The sequence below is a fragment of the Xyrauchen texanus genome, chromosome 11 (assembly GCF_025860055.1).
Source record: "Xyrauchen texanus isolate HMW12.3.18 chromosome 11, RBS_HiC_50CHRs, whole genome shotgun sequence".
Taxonomy (NCBI): Eukaryota; Metazoa; Chordata; class Actinopteri; order Cypriniformes; family Catostomidae; genus Xyrauchen; species Xyrauchen texanus.
Window position 1 is genome coordinate 758485 of NC_068286.1, and position 18518 is coordinate 777002.

General features: G+C 42.0%; 2 protein-coding genes across 4 annotated transcripts in view; one reads left to right on the top strand and one right to left on the bottom strand.

The window, feature by feature from the left end:
- Positions 1-16458, bottom strand: part of LOC127651288 (proto-oncogene vav-like) — a 50163-nt gene extending 33705 nt beyond the window's left edge. For both annotated transcript variants that reach the window (XM_052137064.1, XM_052137063.1), the window contains exon 1: positions 16443-16458. The gene's annotated coding sequence lies outside the window, so the exon portion shown is untranslated. The remainder of the gene's footprint in view (positions 1-16442) is intronic.
- LOC127651289 (breast cancer anti-estrogen resistance protein 3 homolog) overlaps positions 1-17615 on the top strand; it is an 18238-nt gene extending 623 nt beyond the window's left edge. Inside the window, exons 2-16 of one of the 2 annotated variants that reach the window (XM_052137065.1) lie at positions 796-894; positions 1015-1132; positions 2111-2318; positions 9351-9384; positions 9484-9600; positions 9688-9831; positions 9911-10185; positions 10298-10380; positions 11057-11331; positions 11587-11940; positions 12013-12128; positions 12204-12375; positions 12471-12582; positions 16187-16375; positions 16463-17615. In XM_052137065.1, the coding sequence (XP_051993025.1) occupies positions 805-894; positions 1015-1132; positions 2111-2318; positions 9351-9384; positions 9484-9600; positions 9688-9831; positions 9911-10185; positions 10298-10380; positions 11057-11331; positions 11587-11940; positions 12013-12128; positions 12204-12375; positions 12471-12582; positions 16187-16375; positions 16463-16632 (2457 nt within the window). In that variant the 5' untranslated portion in view covers positions 796-804 and the 3' untranslated portion in view covers positions 16633-17615. Of the gene's footprint in view, positions 1-795; positions 895-1014; positions 1133-2110; positions 2319-4450; positions 8075-9350; positions 9385-9483; positions 9601-9687; positions 9832-9910; positions 10186-10297; positions 10381-11056; positions 11332-11586; positions 11941-12012; positions 12129-12203; positions 12376-12470; positions 12583-16186; positions 16376-16462 lie in introns of those variants that run through there. The other variant, XM_052137066.1, reaches the window with a different exon arrangement.
- The last annotated feature ends 903 nt before the right edge of the window (positions 17616-18518 follow it).

The following is an 18518-nucleotide window of genomic DNA, read 5'->3' on the forward strand; positions in this document are numbered from 1 at the left end:
ATAGTGCTGAAATATGTCTGTTCAAACTATTCAGATGGGACTAAAATGATCTGGGATCTGTTGAAAACACCTCAGCTGTTTGTAACGTTGCGATTCTTCAGAAGGATCTGCAGAGCTGTAGGTGCTACACACAGCACAACGTGACACAGTGTGTGAAAGCTGTGCAGATTGTGTACTTCAATATTTATCAGCCAATTATTGACCAAAGTGAATCAGCATACGGGTCAGAAGCATGAAAGCGCAGATATGAAAAACTGATGGTTCATTTATGATAATGTTGATTTACTGCATTGTATAATGTTTGTAATACTTTTTTGTGTGTGAATGACCAACTAAAATAAATCAAATCCAATGAAGTAAAGCATGTCCAAATATGCATAATAGAAATGTGTCTGTCATGTTGTATCCAAATATGTCAAATGTGAGTTTGATTGTTTAGAACGGCAAAAACAGAGGACCAAACATGTTTTAGAAGTGCAAAATAAACCTTTTCCCACATTATTTTCCCACATACGCCCCATCTGTCACTGTTCAAACAGATAGTCCCGCCCCCAACACACGTCATTAGTTGAGTCAATGCTGTTGTGTCAGGCTGGACGGGTCGCTCAAAACAAACAGGAATTTTCATAGTGCCACAGGGACACGGTGTTTACAGTTTCGAGGAATTCAACCTACAAGACTCTCTTATAGTCTCTGCATATTAAGCTGGACTGGAGAAAGTGACATGCTTCAGCTTTAAAGCATGTGATGTGACGTGTAGGCTGCAGTTTCAGTATATCTTTACTCTCCCCACAGATTTCAGTCATGAATAATCGCTCTATATCACACTGGCTGAGACAGATCGGACTGCCGCAGTACACCAGAGTACTGGAAAAACAGTGTTATGGCCTTGAGGTACAGATCACACTAATCTATCGTGTTCTGACTCTTGCGTGATTTAGCTCTGTTTACTTGCATCATAACTGTGTGTGTGTGTGTGTGTGTGTGTGTGTGTGTGTGTGTGTGTGTGTGTAGGGTCTTCTGGATGTAACAGAAGAGGATCTTAGACTGATGGGAGTTGAAGACACAGAACACAGAGCCACCATTATAATCCAACTGAAGAAACAACAACAGAGGACACAACTAAACAAAGGTACACAAAGGCTATTGATAATGATAAGTCTATCACTGAAGGCCTCGTTTTCACTCCCGTCGAAATAAAAGCAGCACTTTTCTCAATAAGGTCTTTTACAGTGTCGGAAATCCAACCTGGTCTCACAGAATCATGTTACTATACTGACATGTTTGCTAAATTATTTGTACATGCCACGTTGCACGTATTACATCATTACATTTCCTGGTGACATGAACGCTAGAGGCGCGACAACAACAATGACTTCTATTCACTTTCACACAGATCACGAGTAAATCAGCTGATTATTAGTTCCTCACACAATACCATCTTATGACATCTAAACACTTTTACTCTATTACATAATCAACTACATTTACAAGCTTGTCCGAGTGTGATCAGATTGTGCGGTTGCTCGACTGATCGAGTGTTGCACTTGTGATGTAAAGGAGCGGGTACGAGTCCTGAAGAGCACACGAGTCCACATGTGAACACAAAGTGTCATAGAAACACCCAGGGCTGGACTGGGAAGACAAATCGGCCGTTTTAGCATATCTCGGCCCATTCGGCCCGTTTTGCAGCCGACCCACCGGCCCACTCGGTTCTCCCGATGGCCAGTCCGACCCTCATCGGCCCCAAAGTGCGTCGGCCAACAGGGAACATGCCGCTATGCCAGATTACCAATCCAGCCCTGGAAGCACCACAAAGTGACGTGATTGGTTAGGTTTAGGTTTAAGGTTGAGGGTAGGGAGGTCGGTTTTGTAGATTTAAAATGTGATTTACCTCCACACAGTCGAGATTTCACCTCTGAACTGCCACGATACGTGTTAGTAACCATGTCATTGCACAGTTGTACAGTAAAGTCAGGCTGCAGAAATCACTTGTTGATTCAGTCTTTCTTTAGTCATGCTGATGTCACACTACACAAAGCTTGACGTCACACTATGTGTACTATCTAGGGTATAGAGCGATTTCATGGCCGCTGTGCTTTCTCCACAGAGAACTGCTCAACAGGAACCACAGACAGAGTGACCCGGAAGTATTCTTCGGCATCATCACTCGACCTGGTCAAACCCAAAACCGACCTCTTCCGTCAAAGCATCGTGCCGCGACTGCGTCGCCGTGACAACCACAGAATCTCCGCCTCCTGCCTCCAGCTCCCAGCCCAAAGCAACGAGGACGACCACGCCTCCTCCAGCAAACACAGGTTCCTTCATCACCACACAATATTTAATGCAAACCACAAAGTTTCTCTTTTTCTTTTGGATCTGGAATATGGAGAAGGGTACAGCTGCAGACAGAGCTCCAAACTGCCAGCAAAGATATAGGGAGCCCCTAACCTAACCCTAACCCCAACATATGTGGAGGTGTTGCCCACTTTAGAAGTTGGCACAACACCCTTTTGGAGTAACCCCTCCCTCTTTTAGAGATTCTGCCCCCATTTGGAGATCTCCGGCCTGCAGCTACAGTATACATACTTGGGAATACGGCTTAAAAGTAAATACACCAATCGCTAGCCAAATTCATGCATGGTTTAAATTGCAATGAAAGAATCAACTGAAAGAGACAAGTAAGACATTATATAAATACAAGTAAAACATTCACAGACAGTCAGAGTGAGCTTAACTCTATCTGCCTTGCTTTAAAAACAGAGTAGACTGGCATGAGGTGGTACTCATAAACATGAGCAGTTCTTGTTTTGATGCGTGTGTAGGTTTGGTTGGTCACTGTTCAGTTTTAGTTCGTCTAGTCGCTTCACTTGAGTATATGCCTAAAACACTGCCAGTGTTTCAAAGGAAGTGACGCAACATTTAACACTGAAGCTTGTGACAAACAACACATTTTACATGGAAGCACTGTATCGGATCTTGATTCCTTTGGCCAAAACCATGTGATCTATGACGTCTGATGTTTAATTAGGCTGTAAACCTCATGACATCTTCCCCACATAGCACACTAGGATGTCTGTTTAAGAGCGTGTCACATTCACATTTTTGTGCACAAACATCTGATAGACATCTTAAAAACAGCAGATTTACATCCATATTTACATAGGAACACTGTTATTAATTTCAACTTTATCATTTATGTGCAACCACATACATTGATATAATAAAAATAAATGCCATGGCATTCTGAGCGAGTTTGATTCATACATTGATAGATCGTTCATCGTGTTCATGATATGATGCATTAAACACGGCTTCATATAAAAAAAAAAAAATCAAACAATTTTCAATAAATGTCCAATAAGTGAAAGAATAGTTTTTGGGATAAAAAGGGCTTAAGGCCCCTATTAAACACATTGTTGTTCTTCAGTGGGGCGAATAGCTTTATTATGCTCACATTGACTCATAATAGAGATTACTTTGCTTATAATAGATGTAATAAAATGTCAAATGTGTTTGAAATGAACAGGAAATGTTTGTTTTGAGTGAGCATCTTCTTAATTTGTTGCTCAAAAAAAGCATCTTGTGGTCTCAAAATTATTTGCATTAGTTGACAAATTGTGCCCTATAACTATTGCCCCGTGTGAGACGGTTCTTTCACTCTCTCAAGGAGGAAGCGGGAGACAGCGAATCAAACACAAAAGGTATCTATATTTTCGCTCACAGTAATTTTTTTTTACATGCAAATGATGCCCAACCAACCACACACACACACACACACACACACACACACAACACACACACACACAACACACACACACAAACCGCTCTTACTGCAAATTTCCCACAGGTGCCAACCCATACCACACTCACACACACACACACACACACACACACACACACACAACACACACACACAAACCGCTCTTACTGCAAACACAAAACAGCTGTTAGTGGTGATTTCCCACAGGTGCCAACCCATACCACACTCACTCTCTTGACCTCGCTCTCCACTGACATCGCTCAGCCATGCTTTATCACTACATACCCCAATCACCTGACTCAGGCCAGGGAGCATCCGGCCTGTCACATGGATGACATCATGTGAGAGCTGTCCTGAAGTCATTGAGACGGGTGGCATAAGGAGCGTGCAGTCTGAGGATTCTGTCCATGAGCTGCTGAAACATAGCCGAGGCCCCGAACAAACCGAAAGGAAGGATGACAAATTGGTGTAAGCCGAACGATGTGGAAAAAGCCGTTTTTTTCACAGAACATGGGAACATGTTAAGGGGATCTGCCAATATCCCTTTGTCAAATCCAGTGTTGAATAAAAGCTAGTCATGTCTAACCGATCGAGCAGTTCATCAATACGAGGCATTGGATATGCATCAAATTTAGACACCGCATTAACTTTCCTATAATCCACACAGAACCGGACCGAGCCATCACTCTTTGGAACCAACACCACCGGGCTGGCCCAGTCACTGTGGGATTTTTCTATTACCCCAATATATAGCATGGCCTTTAATTCTTCCCAAACCAGTTATTTTTGTGTTCGGGTAATCGGTAGGCATCACTGCGTACCACTACCCCTGAGATCGTTTCGATATGGTCCTCTATGAGATTTGTAGGACCGGGAAGAGGCGAGAACATGTCAGAGAATTCTCCTTGCAACCTGGCAACCTCCATGACTTGTGATGGTGAGAGGTGATCTCCACAAGTGAACGGGGTGACTCGATTGGTGGCGTTTAAGTTCATCTCCAGTCCAAGCTCCTCCCTCTCCGGAACCACCATCGCTAACGCCTCGGGGACCACCTCTCTCCATGGTTTTAGGAGCTTGATGTGGTAAATCTGACGTGCTCTGATTCTATCCGTTCACCTCATAATCGATTTCCCAACCCGCCGTGTGTCCTTGCCACTTGCCGAGGAATTTAAAGCTCGATGTGGGGAGTAATACAAGGACTTTATCTCCCGGTGCAAATTCCCATAGCCAAGTACCCCTATTATACAGCCGGTTTGAAGTTCTTGAGCCTGGAGGAAAATCTCCTGTGTTTATGCCCCAGTGTGTTGAGATTTGCTCTCAGGTCAAGAATGTATTGAGTTTCGTTTTGCTCTTTGAAGGTCCTTCCTTCCAATTTTCCTGTAGGACATCGAGCATTCCGTGCGGTTGACGTCCGTACAATAATCCAAATGGGGAGAATCCCGTGGAGGCTTGTGGGACCTCTCGTACTGCAAATAATAGGGGCTCGAGCCACTTGTCTCAATTTTGAGCGTCTTGTGCACAAACTGGCGAATCATATTATTTAGTGTCTAATTAAATCTTTTGACCAAGCTGTCTATTTGGGGTTGGTAAATGCTGGTCTGAATCGATTTGTACCTCAATAATTTCTACAGTTCACGTAGTGTACGTGACATAAACGTTGTGCCCTGATCGGAGAGGATTTCTTTCAGAATCCCCACTCGGGGACCTCAACGAGGTCCATGCCAATTCATTCGAAGGGAACCTCGATCAAGGGAAGGGGGTGCAATGGTGCTCTTGAGGTGGCCGATGGATTCACCAGCTGACATTCATGGCATGCTGCACACCATATGCGAACATCCCTGTGAATGCCCGGCCAGTAGAAACGGGCCATAAAAGGGTTCAGTGTTTTTTCCTACCCTAATTTACCCACCATCTGATTAAAATGGGCTGTCTAGAATAACATTTCCACGGCTCTGCCTCCACACTGAGACACTCTGTTACAGGACCCATCCACACAGATTTCCCTCAAAAAAGCAGTAAATGCCGGCCAATTCATACCCAAGATTAGTGGGTGGGTGATGCAGGGACTAACCGCAGCCTCTACACTATGCTTTTGTCCCTGAAATGGAATGATGACCATCACTAACGGGTATTCATGAATACCCATATACACACCTTACTTTCACCCCCTGGCTTGTATCCAAAGCCTCGGACTGAATCAAGCTTTGGTGAATAGAAGTTTGATTACAACCTGAATCCACCAAGGTTTGATATGTACCCCCTTTTATACTCACAGGTATCCGGTATGCTCCTGCTCGATTGGGGGCAACCTGTGGCACATCAAGGACCCGGACCAATGTCTCCAACTTCATCGTGGGGCATCAGTCCTGGAAATGCCCTTGACCCCCGCAGCTCCAGCAGAGCGGCCCAGACTTTATGCCCACACCCGTGGCAGCAGATTCACCAGAGAGAGAAAACACTAATATAAGGTCCTCAGCCAACTGGACACATCCCCTTCAGCAGCCCGGAGACAAACTGCTCCAGCACCACGATGTTGATGACGCCGGCAGGCATCGCAAAGCTGTTGTGCGAAGGCGATATGGCGGCTGACCTTGCTCAGCATCAGTGTGCAGAACCGTTGGCTATACTGTTCTGGGTTGCAGCCAACCTGTTGCAGGATGGCTTTCTTCAAATTGGAATACCCCAGGACGTTGACCACCGGACGTTGATGTGTCATGAGTTGGGCTTCCCCAGAAAGCAGCGGTAGAAGATGGACCACCCACTGTGAGCATGGCCACTTCAGGGCTCTGGCTGTGTGCTCGAATAGCTCCATGAAGGCCTCCGGGTCGTTCTGCGCTGTCATCTTCACTTGAGTCACATGGGGTCCTGCTGCTGCAGGGGTTACAGCTGAAGCCCCATACTGGGGCAACAAGCTCTGCAACACCCACCGGTCCTCCGCTTGGGCCTGGAGGAGCACCTCGAAGCGCTTCCCCTGCTCCATCCGCAGCTCCATGAGGGCCTGGTGTTGTGCTTGTAGGGTGCTGGTGAGGTACTTGAAGACTTACTGCACTCACTCTCTTGGCCTCGCTCTCCACAGATATTGCTTGTCCATTGCTTCACCACACCCTGGAATCTCACAATATCACTTTAAACCCCTATAGGGTCCTGTCACCCCAAGTGTGGGGTAAAAGTGTCCCTCAACACCTTTTCAAACTGAATTTTATTTGAAACAACTTTTGTTATTATTTCTTTTCACACAAATGATGTTGCTCCATCAATTTTCAATCAAATTAAATACATTTTCTTTGACCTTGATACATTTGGTGACCTTTAGCCCTGTTGTTCTTATTCTAATTTTGGATGTTCTGTAAGAATATACACTTATTTACTTATGTAAAACAGAAAGTATAGAGAAAATAACTGTATTAAAAACAGTGCAGGTTTAGCGACAAAAAGTTCAGATTATAATCAGATTATTATATTCCGAGATATTATTCAGTAAAGAATTGAGGAATGCATTCAGTTTTTATTGTATTTTTTGAATAAAACATCTTCCGTGACGCTGAAATATATATTTCGATGATTTTATAGGGTGCTGATTTGTCAGGGCAAATATTTTCCTAGTTTCAAAAGTGGGCGTGACTAAAGAGATTTAGAACAACAGCATTACACACATTTGTCCCGATCTAATGTATCAATGAACAAATCTGGTGAATCGCTAAAAGCTGCCATTATTATTATTATTATTATTATTTCCCTTGACAGATGCCACCAAGACTTTGAAGAACTCAAATATAAAATCATTTTAATTAATTGTTTTATTATTATTGTTTAATTTGTATTATTTATCACTTCATATTTTGGATGATATATTTTTAAAGTATTATTCTAATGGAAATTAAAGAAGGATTAGTGTGTCCAAACTTTAGACTGTTAAAGTCCTCAAAGTAAAAGCTTTATTTTGTTTCTGACATTCTTCATATTCAGATTTATCTTTTGATTTAAACATATCGGTTCATGAACGCGCATCAGCGTGAACGCGCAGCTGAAAGCGTCTCTGTTGCGCAACGCACGAGCGGGGCGTCGACATGATCAAGCTGGCGCAGGTTTCTCTGGCGGGTCTGCGGGGCCCCGGGAGCGACAGACAGGTGATCGCGGAATGTGCGGAATGCGCCGGAGAGATAGCGGAGCTCAAACCTTCAGCAGCGTGTGTGAACTCGTCAGATGTGCAGAAACATCCAGCGTTTGTCCTGATAAACACACTGCGAGAACACTGTCTGCAATCTTCCTTCATTGACCAACTTCTGGAGAGGGTTATTCGTCGTTTCCCAGGTAAGATCCTGGCGGCTGTTAATATTCCAGCTGTTAATGATTATCCTGGTACGGAAAGACCTTTGATATGTTGTTAATGTGTGACTATATGTTATATTTAACCTGCAGAAACTCAAACTGTTTAAATCCCTCTAACATTAGAAGATTGTTTGTGAAACTATTGAAACTATTTGTAATAGTTGTTGGGTGAAGAAGTGCTCATACATTCAGGGAAGAACAACTAAATAATGAGGGTACATGTTCATTTAAAGTTTGAACTGTGATCTCAGGTCAAGGATTACTTTCATTAATGTCCGGGCAGGTTGTCACATGTGTTTTATGAATGGCATCATATGCCATGGCACTTTGGTTCTTGGATATGGGCTACTACAGAATGCTATCCCATGGGATTGACATGGTACTTTAAGGCACTTCAGAGGCATGTCCAAAAACATGCTATTACACCTCAAAACCATGTTGTTATTTATATATTAAGCCATGTAAGAAAATGCATATTAAAGTCATCGGGTTTGAGTGTCAGCAGTGCAACATGTCAGGAAGAACCCAAAACAACCGTTTCCATGACAACCAGTCCCAGGACACTTCCTGATGTCCAGAGATCACAATGCAGGAGGTGTGATTGTGGGACGGGAAGGAAGCGCTCTTAAACACACCAGTGATGCACGTGTGAGATGTAACGGTGATGTAACGACACAGAGCTGCAGGAGGGTGTGGCCAACAGAGGAAGTGGGTGGTGGATACATATGAAATACAAACCTTATTTTTACTTATTATAACTTTAAACATACATAAATATTGAATCCATGTCTATACACTTCTTTCTAAATGTGGGAACTTTCACTCAAAATAGGAACTTTCGCTAGTTTTACTCATTTCTCCCATGTTCATATTAAACAAGAGAACTTAAATGAACTGAGTAGATTCAACTGAAACTGCCCAGAGCACTTCTTAGTTCCAGCACGAGACTCGACAGGGAGATTCAATGTGCAAATGAAGTAATATGTTATGTGTCAGAGCAAGATGAATAGTAAAGGGAGAGACGTGTTCGTGTTTAATGTTGAGTTTGTCGAGATTTAGAAGAGTTTCTGTTGCAGTTTGGGGGTTACCATCATGAGTGCAGCTTGAGTATATGAATACATTACAAATATATATTTACTGTATTCTGCATATCGTTTTATATCACATTAACACAGTAAATAAAGCCCTAAATGCTAATGTTCCTCTGGAAGCAGCGTTCAGTCCGGACTGATAAGAGATAATCTGCTCTGTTTTGCAGCAGGAGGAAGAGTGTGACCGCTTTCATCAGTCAGGTCAGTGTGTTACTCTTTAAAGTGTAAAGAGCTCAAAGATTTGTTCTGACTTGATTCCTGGAGTTAAATCTGAATCTTCAATATTCAATGTGTGTGAAGGTGTTCTCAGGGCTGAAGGACATGGACTCAGTGAAGAAGGAACTGGAAGAGGAACTTAAACTCAACCCTGAAGATCTGAGGAGTCACGCCTGGTATCACGGACCGCTGTCACGCGAGGTGTGTGCGTGCGGTCCCATGCTAACAGTTATAAGACGTATACTGTATTTGGATTGTAAGATGTGTATTTGGTGTGTGTTTGTGTAGGGTGTGGAGCAGTTGTTGTGTCAGGACGGTGATTTTCTGGTGCGTGACTCCAGCTCCAGCGCAGGCGATTACGTTCTGAGCTGCATGTGGAACAATCAGCACGTGCATTTCAAGATCATAAAAGTCGTACTGCGACCCAAACAGGTACTGTACGTCGCCCGGCATTTCTCTTGTGAATAAACAATCTGATATTGAGTGTGTGTGTGTGTGTGTGTATGTGTAGGGTTATTCCCGCGAGTTGTTCCAGTTTGAACACGATCAGTTCGACAACATTCCTGCGTTAGTTCGATTCCACGTCGGCGGACGGCGTCCCATCTCAACTTCCTCTGGAGCGGTTATCTTTCATCCAATCACGCGCACCCTGCCTCTACGCATCATCAGTGAGCGCCAGGCTGCAAAACCATCAAACTCATCTAATTGGTCGAGAAGTAAGAGCAAGAGGCGGAGCATGAGCTCCTCTCAGAACGACACACTACAGGTCAACAACACCCTGCTCAGGTAAACAATACAAGAGTCAGAGCTAGTCTGTGTATGTTTTGACTATAGAAACTGTAGGGTGTGTGTGTTGCTGTGGTAACACTGTAATGTGTGTGTGTGTGTGTGTGTGTAGGAGTGGCAGTCAGCCTTCTAACTTGGAGACAGTGGGAAGACCATGTCTACAGTCTGCACAATCTGACAGCAACCTCCGCACAGGTACTACACACTAGCAACCACACAAAACACCTTAGAAACCACATAGCAACATATTACAAACCACTCAGAGCATCTTATCTAAAGTATAGTGACTCTCTGGCAACTACTCGAAAACACCCTTGCAACGTGGTCACACATTTCTTTAGAGCATGTAAGAATTAAGCAATTCATTGAACTTGTTAATTCAGTGGCATTAGTAATATATGCATGTAAATGATATAAACACAATTAATCCTGCCCCCTGACTGCAAGTCAATTCCAGGAGTTTTTCCAACAGCGGAGCAATTCAAGTGTAACCAGTCCTGCTCAACTCGCTCTGAGCAGGGTTAGAACCGGGGTCTCCGGCATGGGAGGTGGGCGTGTTAACTAGGAGGCTAAAGGCTACAGTCTGTAGCATCAGTCGCTAGTGCACCTCTTGAGGCCAAAGGAGTGAGGTTTTACACATAATGCACTGCTGTCATGTACTAGCTGGCTCCCATTACACAAGCAATTCATTAACATGTTATATCGACAGCCTTTTTTGCAGTATATTATATTTATTTTTATTTGAATGATTATATATTGAGTTAGCATTATCAAGTTAATATTGATTATATGCGACTAATTCGATTAATTATCTGGCATACATTGTAATTAAATCAGTTTGTAAAAATGTAGTTTTTTTACAATTGTGCAGGTGTACCCCAGACAAGTTCATCACAGGAGTCAAGCCCCGCCCTCATCTCGCCAGTGTTCCGCACAGGAAGTGAACCTCTTCTCAGTCACTCAGCCACTTCCTGCACCACTAGGCTCAGCCAATCAGGTCTCGGCGGCTCGCCTCTCCACGGCTCTGATGGACAGCTGCATTCTCAAGCGCCGCCCAAACCATTGCGAATCTCCATCCTGTTCTCCCCCACTCCGGCCGTTTCAGAGGCGGACCCTGGCGGTCTATATGGCGAGCTGGTGCCACAGGTGAGAATATACCACCTTAAAGTAAATATGAAATCATACTTCTGTATTTACTGTTTCTTTCTGTGAACAATTCATCTTAGTAATTTTGTGATTCACTTCGGAGATGATTGGTTTGCTTTTGAAACCAAGCGGCTGAAAATGTGGACAGCACATGATGTTTTATGAATGCTGTTTCATGTTGAGTAACGGATTAAAGCCTCAGATTTGTATTCTGAGAAGATAGATAGTAAGTCACTATCCTCTGACATCATGTAGGTTCCAGTCACCATGTTGCCCAAAGGTCACGCGGCACGCCTCCGCGCTCAGGAGAAATGGACCAGTCGAGCGCGCCTCACTGAAACCAGCTTTGGGTTCCTGGAGGCGCAGAAACTGGAGGAGGAGCGGCGGTCAAGTGAGACAGAGACGGAGGCCGTGGAAGACACGGACTGGCATTTTGTGCGTCCACAGACTGAGACCTCCTCATGTTTTCGTCTGGAAGATTTCCGCTCGCTTCTGCTGCCGGAGAACAATCGTCCACTGGATCAGACCACACTTCTCAAAGTCAAAGATCTGCTGACGCGCACCGACGCCAGGACCACTGCGTTACACATGCTCAGTGTCAACTGTCAGGTACAGCACGCAACATTTCCACCAGAACTCCATGAAATGGAAACATCCTCATATTTTCTCTCTCTCTGTCAGGTGGCTCGAGTCACAGGTGTGACGGTGGAGCAGAAGAGGATTATGGGAGTCGAAACAGGTTTAGAGCTCATCACACTACCACACGGAGGCCAGCTGAGACAAGACCTGCTGGAGAGGTGCGTGTCATAGTGATGATGATGATGACATGGCACGTGATGATGTGTGATGATGTCATGTGATGTTCCCATCAGGCATCATGTGATGGCTCTGGGCATCGCAGTGGATCTTCTGGGCTGTACGGGGACAGTGGGTCAGAGGGCGACTGTGCTGCACAAGATCATTCAGCTGGCACAAGAACTGCGGCACACCACACATGACCTGTACGCCTTCTCTGCTGTCATGAAGGCCCTGGAGATGCCGCAGGTGTGTGCGTGTATGTGTGTATGTACTGTAGGTGGTGAGGCTGTATATGACACTGATCTGATGTGTGTGTGTGTGTGTGTGTGTGTATACTGTAGGTGGTGAGGCTGGAGATGACATGGAAAGCATTAAGGCAGAATCACACAGACAGTGCTGTGATGTTTGAAAAGAGCCTCAAACCCTTCATGAAATCACTAAATGAAGGAGACGGTGAGTGTTTTTGTGTGTGTGTGTGTGTGTGTGTGTGTGTGTGTGTGTGTGTTTGTAGCTTAAATAATTTGTTTCAGCATTTAATGGTGTAAATCATGTGTGTCTGTTACACTGTTGTGTCTAGTGTACATTGGGTTGTGTGTAGTTTACAGTTTGTTGCCTGTAGTTTGCAGCAAGTGTTGTGCCTTTGTGTAGTTTACAGTGTGTTATGTGTAGTTTACAGTGTGTTTTGTGTAGTTTGCAGTGTGTTGTGTGTGGTTTACAGTGAGTGTTATGTGTAGTTTACAGTGTATTGTGTGTAGTTTACAGTGTGTTATGTGTAGTTTACAGTGTGTTATGTGTAGTTTACAGTGAGTGTTATGTGTAGTTTACAGTGTATTGTGTGTAGTTTACAGTGTGTTATGTGTAGTTTACAGTGAGTGTTATGTGTAGTTTACAGTGTATTGTGTGTAGTTTACAGTGTGTTATGTGTAGTTTACAGTGAGTGTTTTGTGTAGTTTGCAGTGTGTTGTGTGTGGTTTACAGTGAGTGTTATGTGTAGTTTACAGTGTATTGTGTGTAGTTTACAGTGTATTGTGTGTAGTTTACAGTGTGTTATGTGTAGTTTACAGTGAGTGTTATGTGTAGTTTACAGTGTATTGTGTGTAGTTTACAGTGTATTGTGTGTAGTTTACAGTGTGTTATGTGTAGTTTACAGTGAGTGTTATGTGTAGTTTACAGTGTATTGTGTGTAGTTTACAGTGTATTGTGTGTAGTTTACAGTGTGTTATGTGTAGTTTACAGTGAGTGTTATGTGTAGTTTACAGTGTATTGTGTGTAGTTTACAGTGTATTGTGTGTAGTTTACAGTGAGTGTTATGTGTAGTTTACAGTGTATTGTGTGTAGTTTACAGTGTATTGTGTGTAGTTTACAGTGTGTTATGTGTAGTTTACAGTGAGTGTTATGTGTAGTTTACAGTGTATTGTGTGTAGTTTACAGTGTGTTATGTGTAGTTTACAGTGAGTGTTATGTGTAGTTTGCAGTGTGTTATGTGTAGTTTACAGTGTATTGTGTGTAGTTTACAGTGTATTGTGTGTAGTTTACAGTGTGTTATGTGTAGTTTACAGTGAGTGTTATGTGTAGTTTACAGTGTATTGTGTGTAGTTTACAGTGAGTGTTATGTGTAGTTTACAGTGTATTGTGTGTAGTTTACAGTGTATTGTGTGTAGTTTACAGTGAGTGTTATGTGTAGTTTACAGTGAGTGTTATGTGTAGTTTACAGTGTATTGTGTGTAGTTTACAGTGTATTGTGTGTAGTTTACAGTGTGTTATGTGTAGTTTACAGTGAGTGTTATGTGTAGTTTACAGTGTATTGTGTGTAGTTTACAGTGTATTGTGTGTAGTTTACAGTGTATTGTGTGTAGTTTACAGTGAGTGTTATGTGTAGTTTGCAGTGTGTTATGTGTAGTTTACAGTGAGTGTTATGTGTAGTTTACAGTGTATTGTGTGTAGTTTACAGTGTATTGTGTGTAGTTTACAGTGTGTTCTGTGTAGTTTGCAGTGTGTTGTGTGTAGTTTACAGTGAGTGTTATGTGTAGTTTACAGTGAGTGTTATGTGTAGTTTACAGTGAGTGTTATGTGTAGTTTACAGTGTATTGTGTGTAGTTTACAGTGTATTGTGTGTAGTTTACAGTGAGTGTTATGTGTAGTTTACAGTGTGTTTTGTGTAGTTTGCAGTGTATTGTGTGTAGTTTACAGTGAGTGTTATGTGTAGTTTACAGTGAGTGTTATGTGTAGTTTACAGTGTATTGTGTGTAGTTTACAGTGTATTGTGTGTAGTTTACAGTGTATTGTGTGTAGTTTGCAGTGTGTTGTGTGTAGTTTGCAGTGTGTTATGTGTAGTTTACAGTGAGTGTTATGTGTAGTCTACAGTGTATTGTGTGTAGTTTACAGTGTATTGTGTGTAGTTTACAGTGTATTGTGTGTAGTTTACAGTGTGTTATGTGTAGTTTACAGTGAGTGTTATGTGTAGTTTACAGTGAATTGTGTGTAGTTTACAGTGTGTTCTGTGTAGTTTTCAGTGTGTTATGTGTAGTTTACAGTGTATTGTGTGTAGTTTACAGTGTATTGTGTGTAGTTTGCAGTGTGTTATGTGTAGTTTACAGTGAGTGTTATGTGTAGTTTACAGTGAGTGTTATGTGTAGTTTACAGTGTATTGTGTGTAGTTTACAGTGTATTGTGTGTAGTTTACAGTATGTTCTGTGTAGTTTGCAGTGTGTTGTGTGTAGTTTACAGTGTGTTATGTGTAGTTTACAGTGAGTGTTATGTGTAGTTTACAGTGTGTTATGTGTAGTTTACAGTGTATTGTGTGTAGTTTACAGTGTATTGTGTGTAGTTTACAGTGTGTTGTGTGTAGTTTACAGTATTATGTGTAGTCTACAGTGTGTTGTGTGTGGTTTACAGTGAGTGTTATGTGTAGTTTACAGTGTGTTGTGTGTAGTTTACAGTATTATGTGTAGTCTACAGTGTATTGTGTGTAGTTTACAGTGTGTTATGTGTAGTTTACAGTGTATTGTGTGTAGTTTACAGTGTGTTATGTGTAGTTTACAGTGTGATTTGTGTAGTTTGCAGTGTATTGTGTGTAGTTTACAGTGAGTGTTTTGTGTAGTTTACAGTGTGTTTTGTGTAGTTTGCAGTGTATTGTGTGTAGTTTACAGTGTATTGTGTGTAGTTTACAGTGTGTTATGTGCAGTTTACAGTGTGTTTTGTGTAGTTTGCAGTGTATTGTGTGTAGTTTACAGTGTATTGTGTGTAGTTTACAGTGTATTGTGTGTAGTTTACAGTGAAGGGGTCTGTTTTAATAATAATACAAAAGAAAAATGATAGAACTTTTAATGTTTGTCTCAAAGTGGGCTAGTTTACATATTTTATTGTAAAACATTACCCGTTAACGGCCTAAAAGGTTCATGATGTGGGTCTCGTCAGTGGTTTTCCATTCAGCACACAACTGAATAACACCGGCTGCACGATGATGATAAAGGATTACTGCAAGAGTTAGATTAACATATAGGTGCCAGGAGACTTTTCTCTAAATTAAATATAATAAAAACACAAATAAAAAATACATATACATATTCATTTAATTTCATCATGAGAAGGTTTACCTGCAAATTTAGTAGCACGAAACATCACAACCAGTCCATCAAGAATGGACACAGAGTAGCCGTATAACACTTTTCCTTGAGCAGAATATTGCACTACAGATCGCTGAGTTTGTTCAAAGGAGAAAGTGAGAGACAGAAATAGCGCACTTGCATGCATGGTTGCCAGATTGCTCAAAATAAGATGAACATTAGGCAGATTATTTCCAATTAGCACAAGTATAAATCTCAAACTGGGGGTGTTGCGTCTCTTATCTGGCAACCCTGATCATGTTAAACGCTTGTGGAGACGCATTACACCCCAATACAAGTTAACTGAAATATCCAATGGAATAAAGAAAACGCTTCTAGGATTAACCGTAACTTGCCCAGGTCTGCTTTACAGTGAGTGTTATGTGTCGGTTAAACTGTTGAGTGTATTTACAGTGAATAGTGTGTAGTTTCAGGTGTTGTGTGTCTGTTAGACTCTGTTGTGTCAGGGCCGTTGTCTCTGCCTCACATGGTGCCGTTATTGAGTTTGATGGAGGGGGAGCAGGACATTGTGGAATCGACAGACAGAGGCTGCCAGCTGCTCTACAACCTGCTGCAGTCAGCACGCAACGCTGCACTACATGCCAACGACAGCACACTGCACGCTCACAGCATGCTCTCAGGTTCACACACACATTCAAGCATACACAATATTAAGAGTCATTATGATGATGTGACTGGAAAACTGACCTGTCATTCTCTTCGGTCAGCTGGTTGGGAGCCAATCCCAGAGCTGCTGGAGGCGTTTCAGACAGAGTTTGCACTTCGTCTCTTCTGGGGTCAAACAGGTGCAAAGGCCGAACGGAAGGAGCGCTACACCAAATTCGACAGGATCCTTACTGTCCTCTCCCACAAACTGGAACCACACGAAACCTCTTAGTTTGTCATCCTGGTCTTCAAGGGATAGTTCACGCAAAAATTAAAATACTGTTACGCTCATGCCATTCTTTCCTCTGTGGAGCACAAGAGAAGCCATTATTAAATATATCCACGCCTGTATCGTTAAATGAAAGTAAATGGAGATGGGTGCTGTCAAGAGTCAAAAAAAATTATAAAATCATAAAGGTACTCAATACCACTCATGTGCTACATTCAGAGTCTTCTCAAGCCATATGCTATCTTCCTGCGTGAGAAACAAACCCAAATGTAAGACGATATTTACAGGAAATATTTTATTCAAATAAGCTGTTAACCACTGTAACTAGATTGTGTCAGTGAGTTGAACTTGAGAACTGGTTCAGTCCGATTCATTAACAATTCATTCAGACTGGTTTTTCCATCTGCACGAACGATATTTTCAGTGAATAACTACTTAAAATTTTGCTCTTACAGTATGTGGTGCACAATTTATATGGAGCACTTTTATGGAGCTTTTTTTGTCACTGTGGAGCTTTACAGACAACACCTGTCTTTATTAAAAATATTATACAGAAAAGAGTTGTGGTTATATTCTTCAAAAGTTCAGAGAAAGTCATACAGGATCGACATGTGCTTCCGTAAAAATAAAAAGAATATTTGGGTGAACTGATCCTCCTCTCTATCGCCACCTGCTGGTGGAAACAGGAACTAACCCATTTTATACACAAAAAGGGTGAATTGTCTTGTGAAAACTATGATGATGCCTGAGATTGATATTCTTGTCACGTGTTTTCAAAAGCAGGAAATGCTGTGAAATGAGAAAACATTCAATATATAATGCTTCCAGACTTGTAAAACTAGTTCACATATTGTGTATTTGTGTGTGTCTGAGAAATACTTAAGGTGCATTACTGCCACCAACTGGACTGGATGTGATGTTGCGATGTGTTTTTCTGTGCATGTTGAGTTTTTATGACTGTTTATATGGCAATTGATTAAAATGGATTTAATATATCAAACTGTGAAAGATTCATTTACACACAAATGTATGATTTAAGGGATTTCTCATGTACAACTGAAGCTCTATCTGTTGATTACTACAGAAGGTCTCTCAGGGGTGTCGATTACAGGGGAACAATCAAACCAAAGTACAACCCCCCTCCCCCCCAATATTTATACCATGATCAATGGAAACAAATGATGGCATGTTTTACACACGAATGCACCAGATAAAAGGCTGGAGACTTAACATTTAACACTCATTAATTAATAAACTGACATAGATATTAATAGACTGCTATATGATATAAATATTGTTGTAAGCACATATTATAGTGATATTATATAGTGATATCTCTCATCAGTACACTTCTACAGTTTCAAGTACCAAAACTTCTGAGAAAAACACGCGTTTGGATATTTGACTTCATAATGCCCCAGTCAAAGACCTCCACCACACACAAACAAGGAAACACACACACACCACAGATAAGACAAGACGGCATCACAAATCTCAAAATAAATCAGAATTCCCATCAGAGCATAAACCCTCCCCGTAATATACCGTCATGTGATCACACATTCATTCAGAACAGCTCAATGTGATGTCAGATGCTTTAATGGAGGGGTTGGGTTGATCTTGCTCAAGCTACAGAACTAAAGTATCTTGAAAGGTGATTCTGAAGGATTAATTGTGATTTTGTAGGTAAAGTAGGAATCAGATGATTTTAATAAGTTAAATCATGATTTTATAGTGTGAAACGCTTCTCAGAAGGAGGACACAGCTTTCACCCACAGGTAAGGCTTTAATGGAACTTATTTCTATACACAAAACTTATAAACATGTTCAGCACTTTTCTGGAACTCTGAGTTCTCTTCCCCCGAGGCTCTGCTGCCTTTTGATGCCGC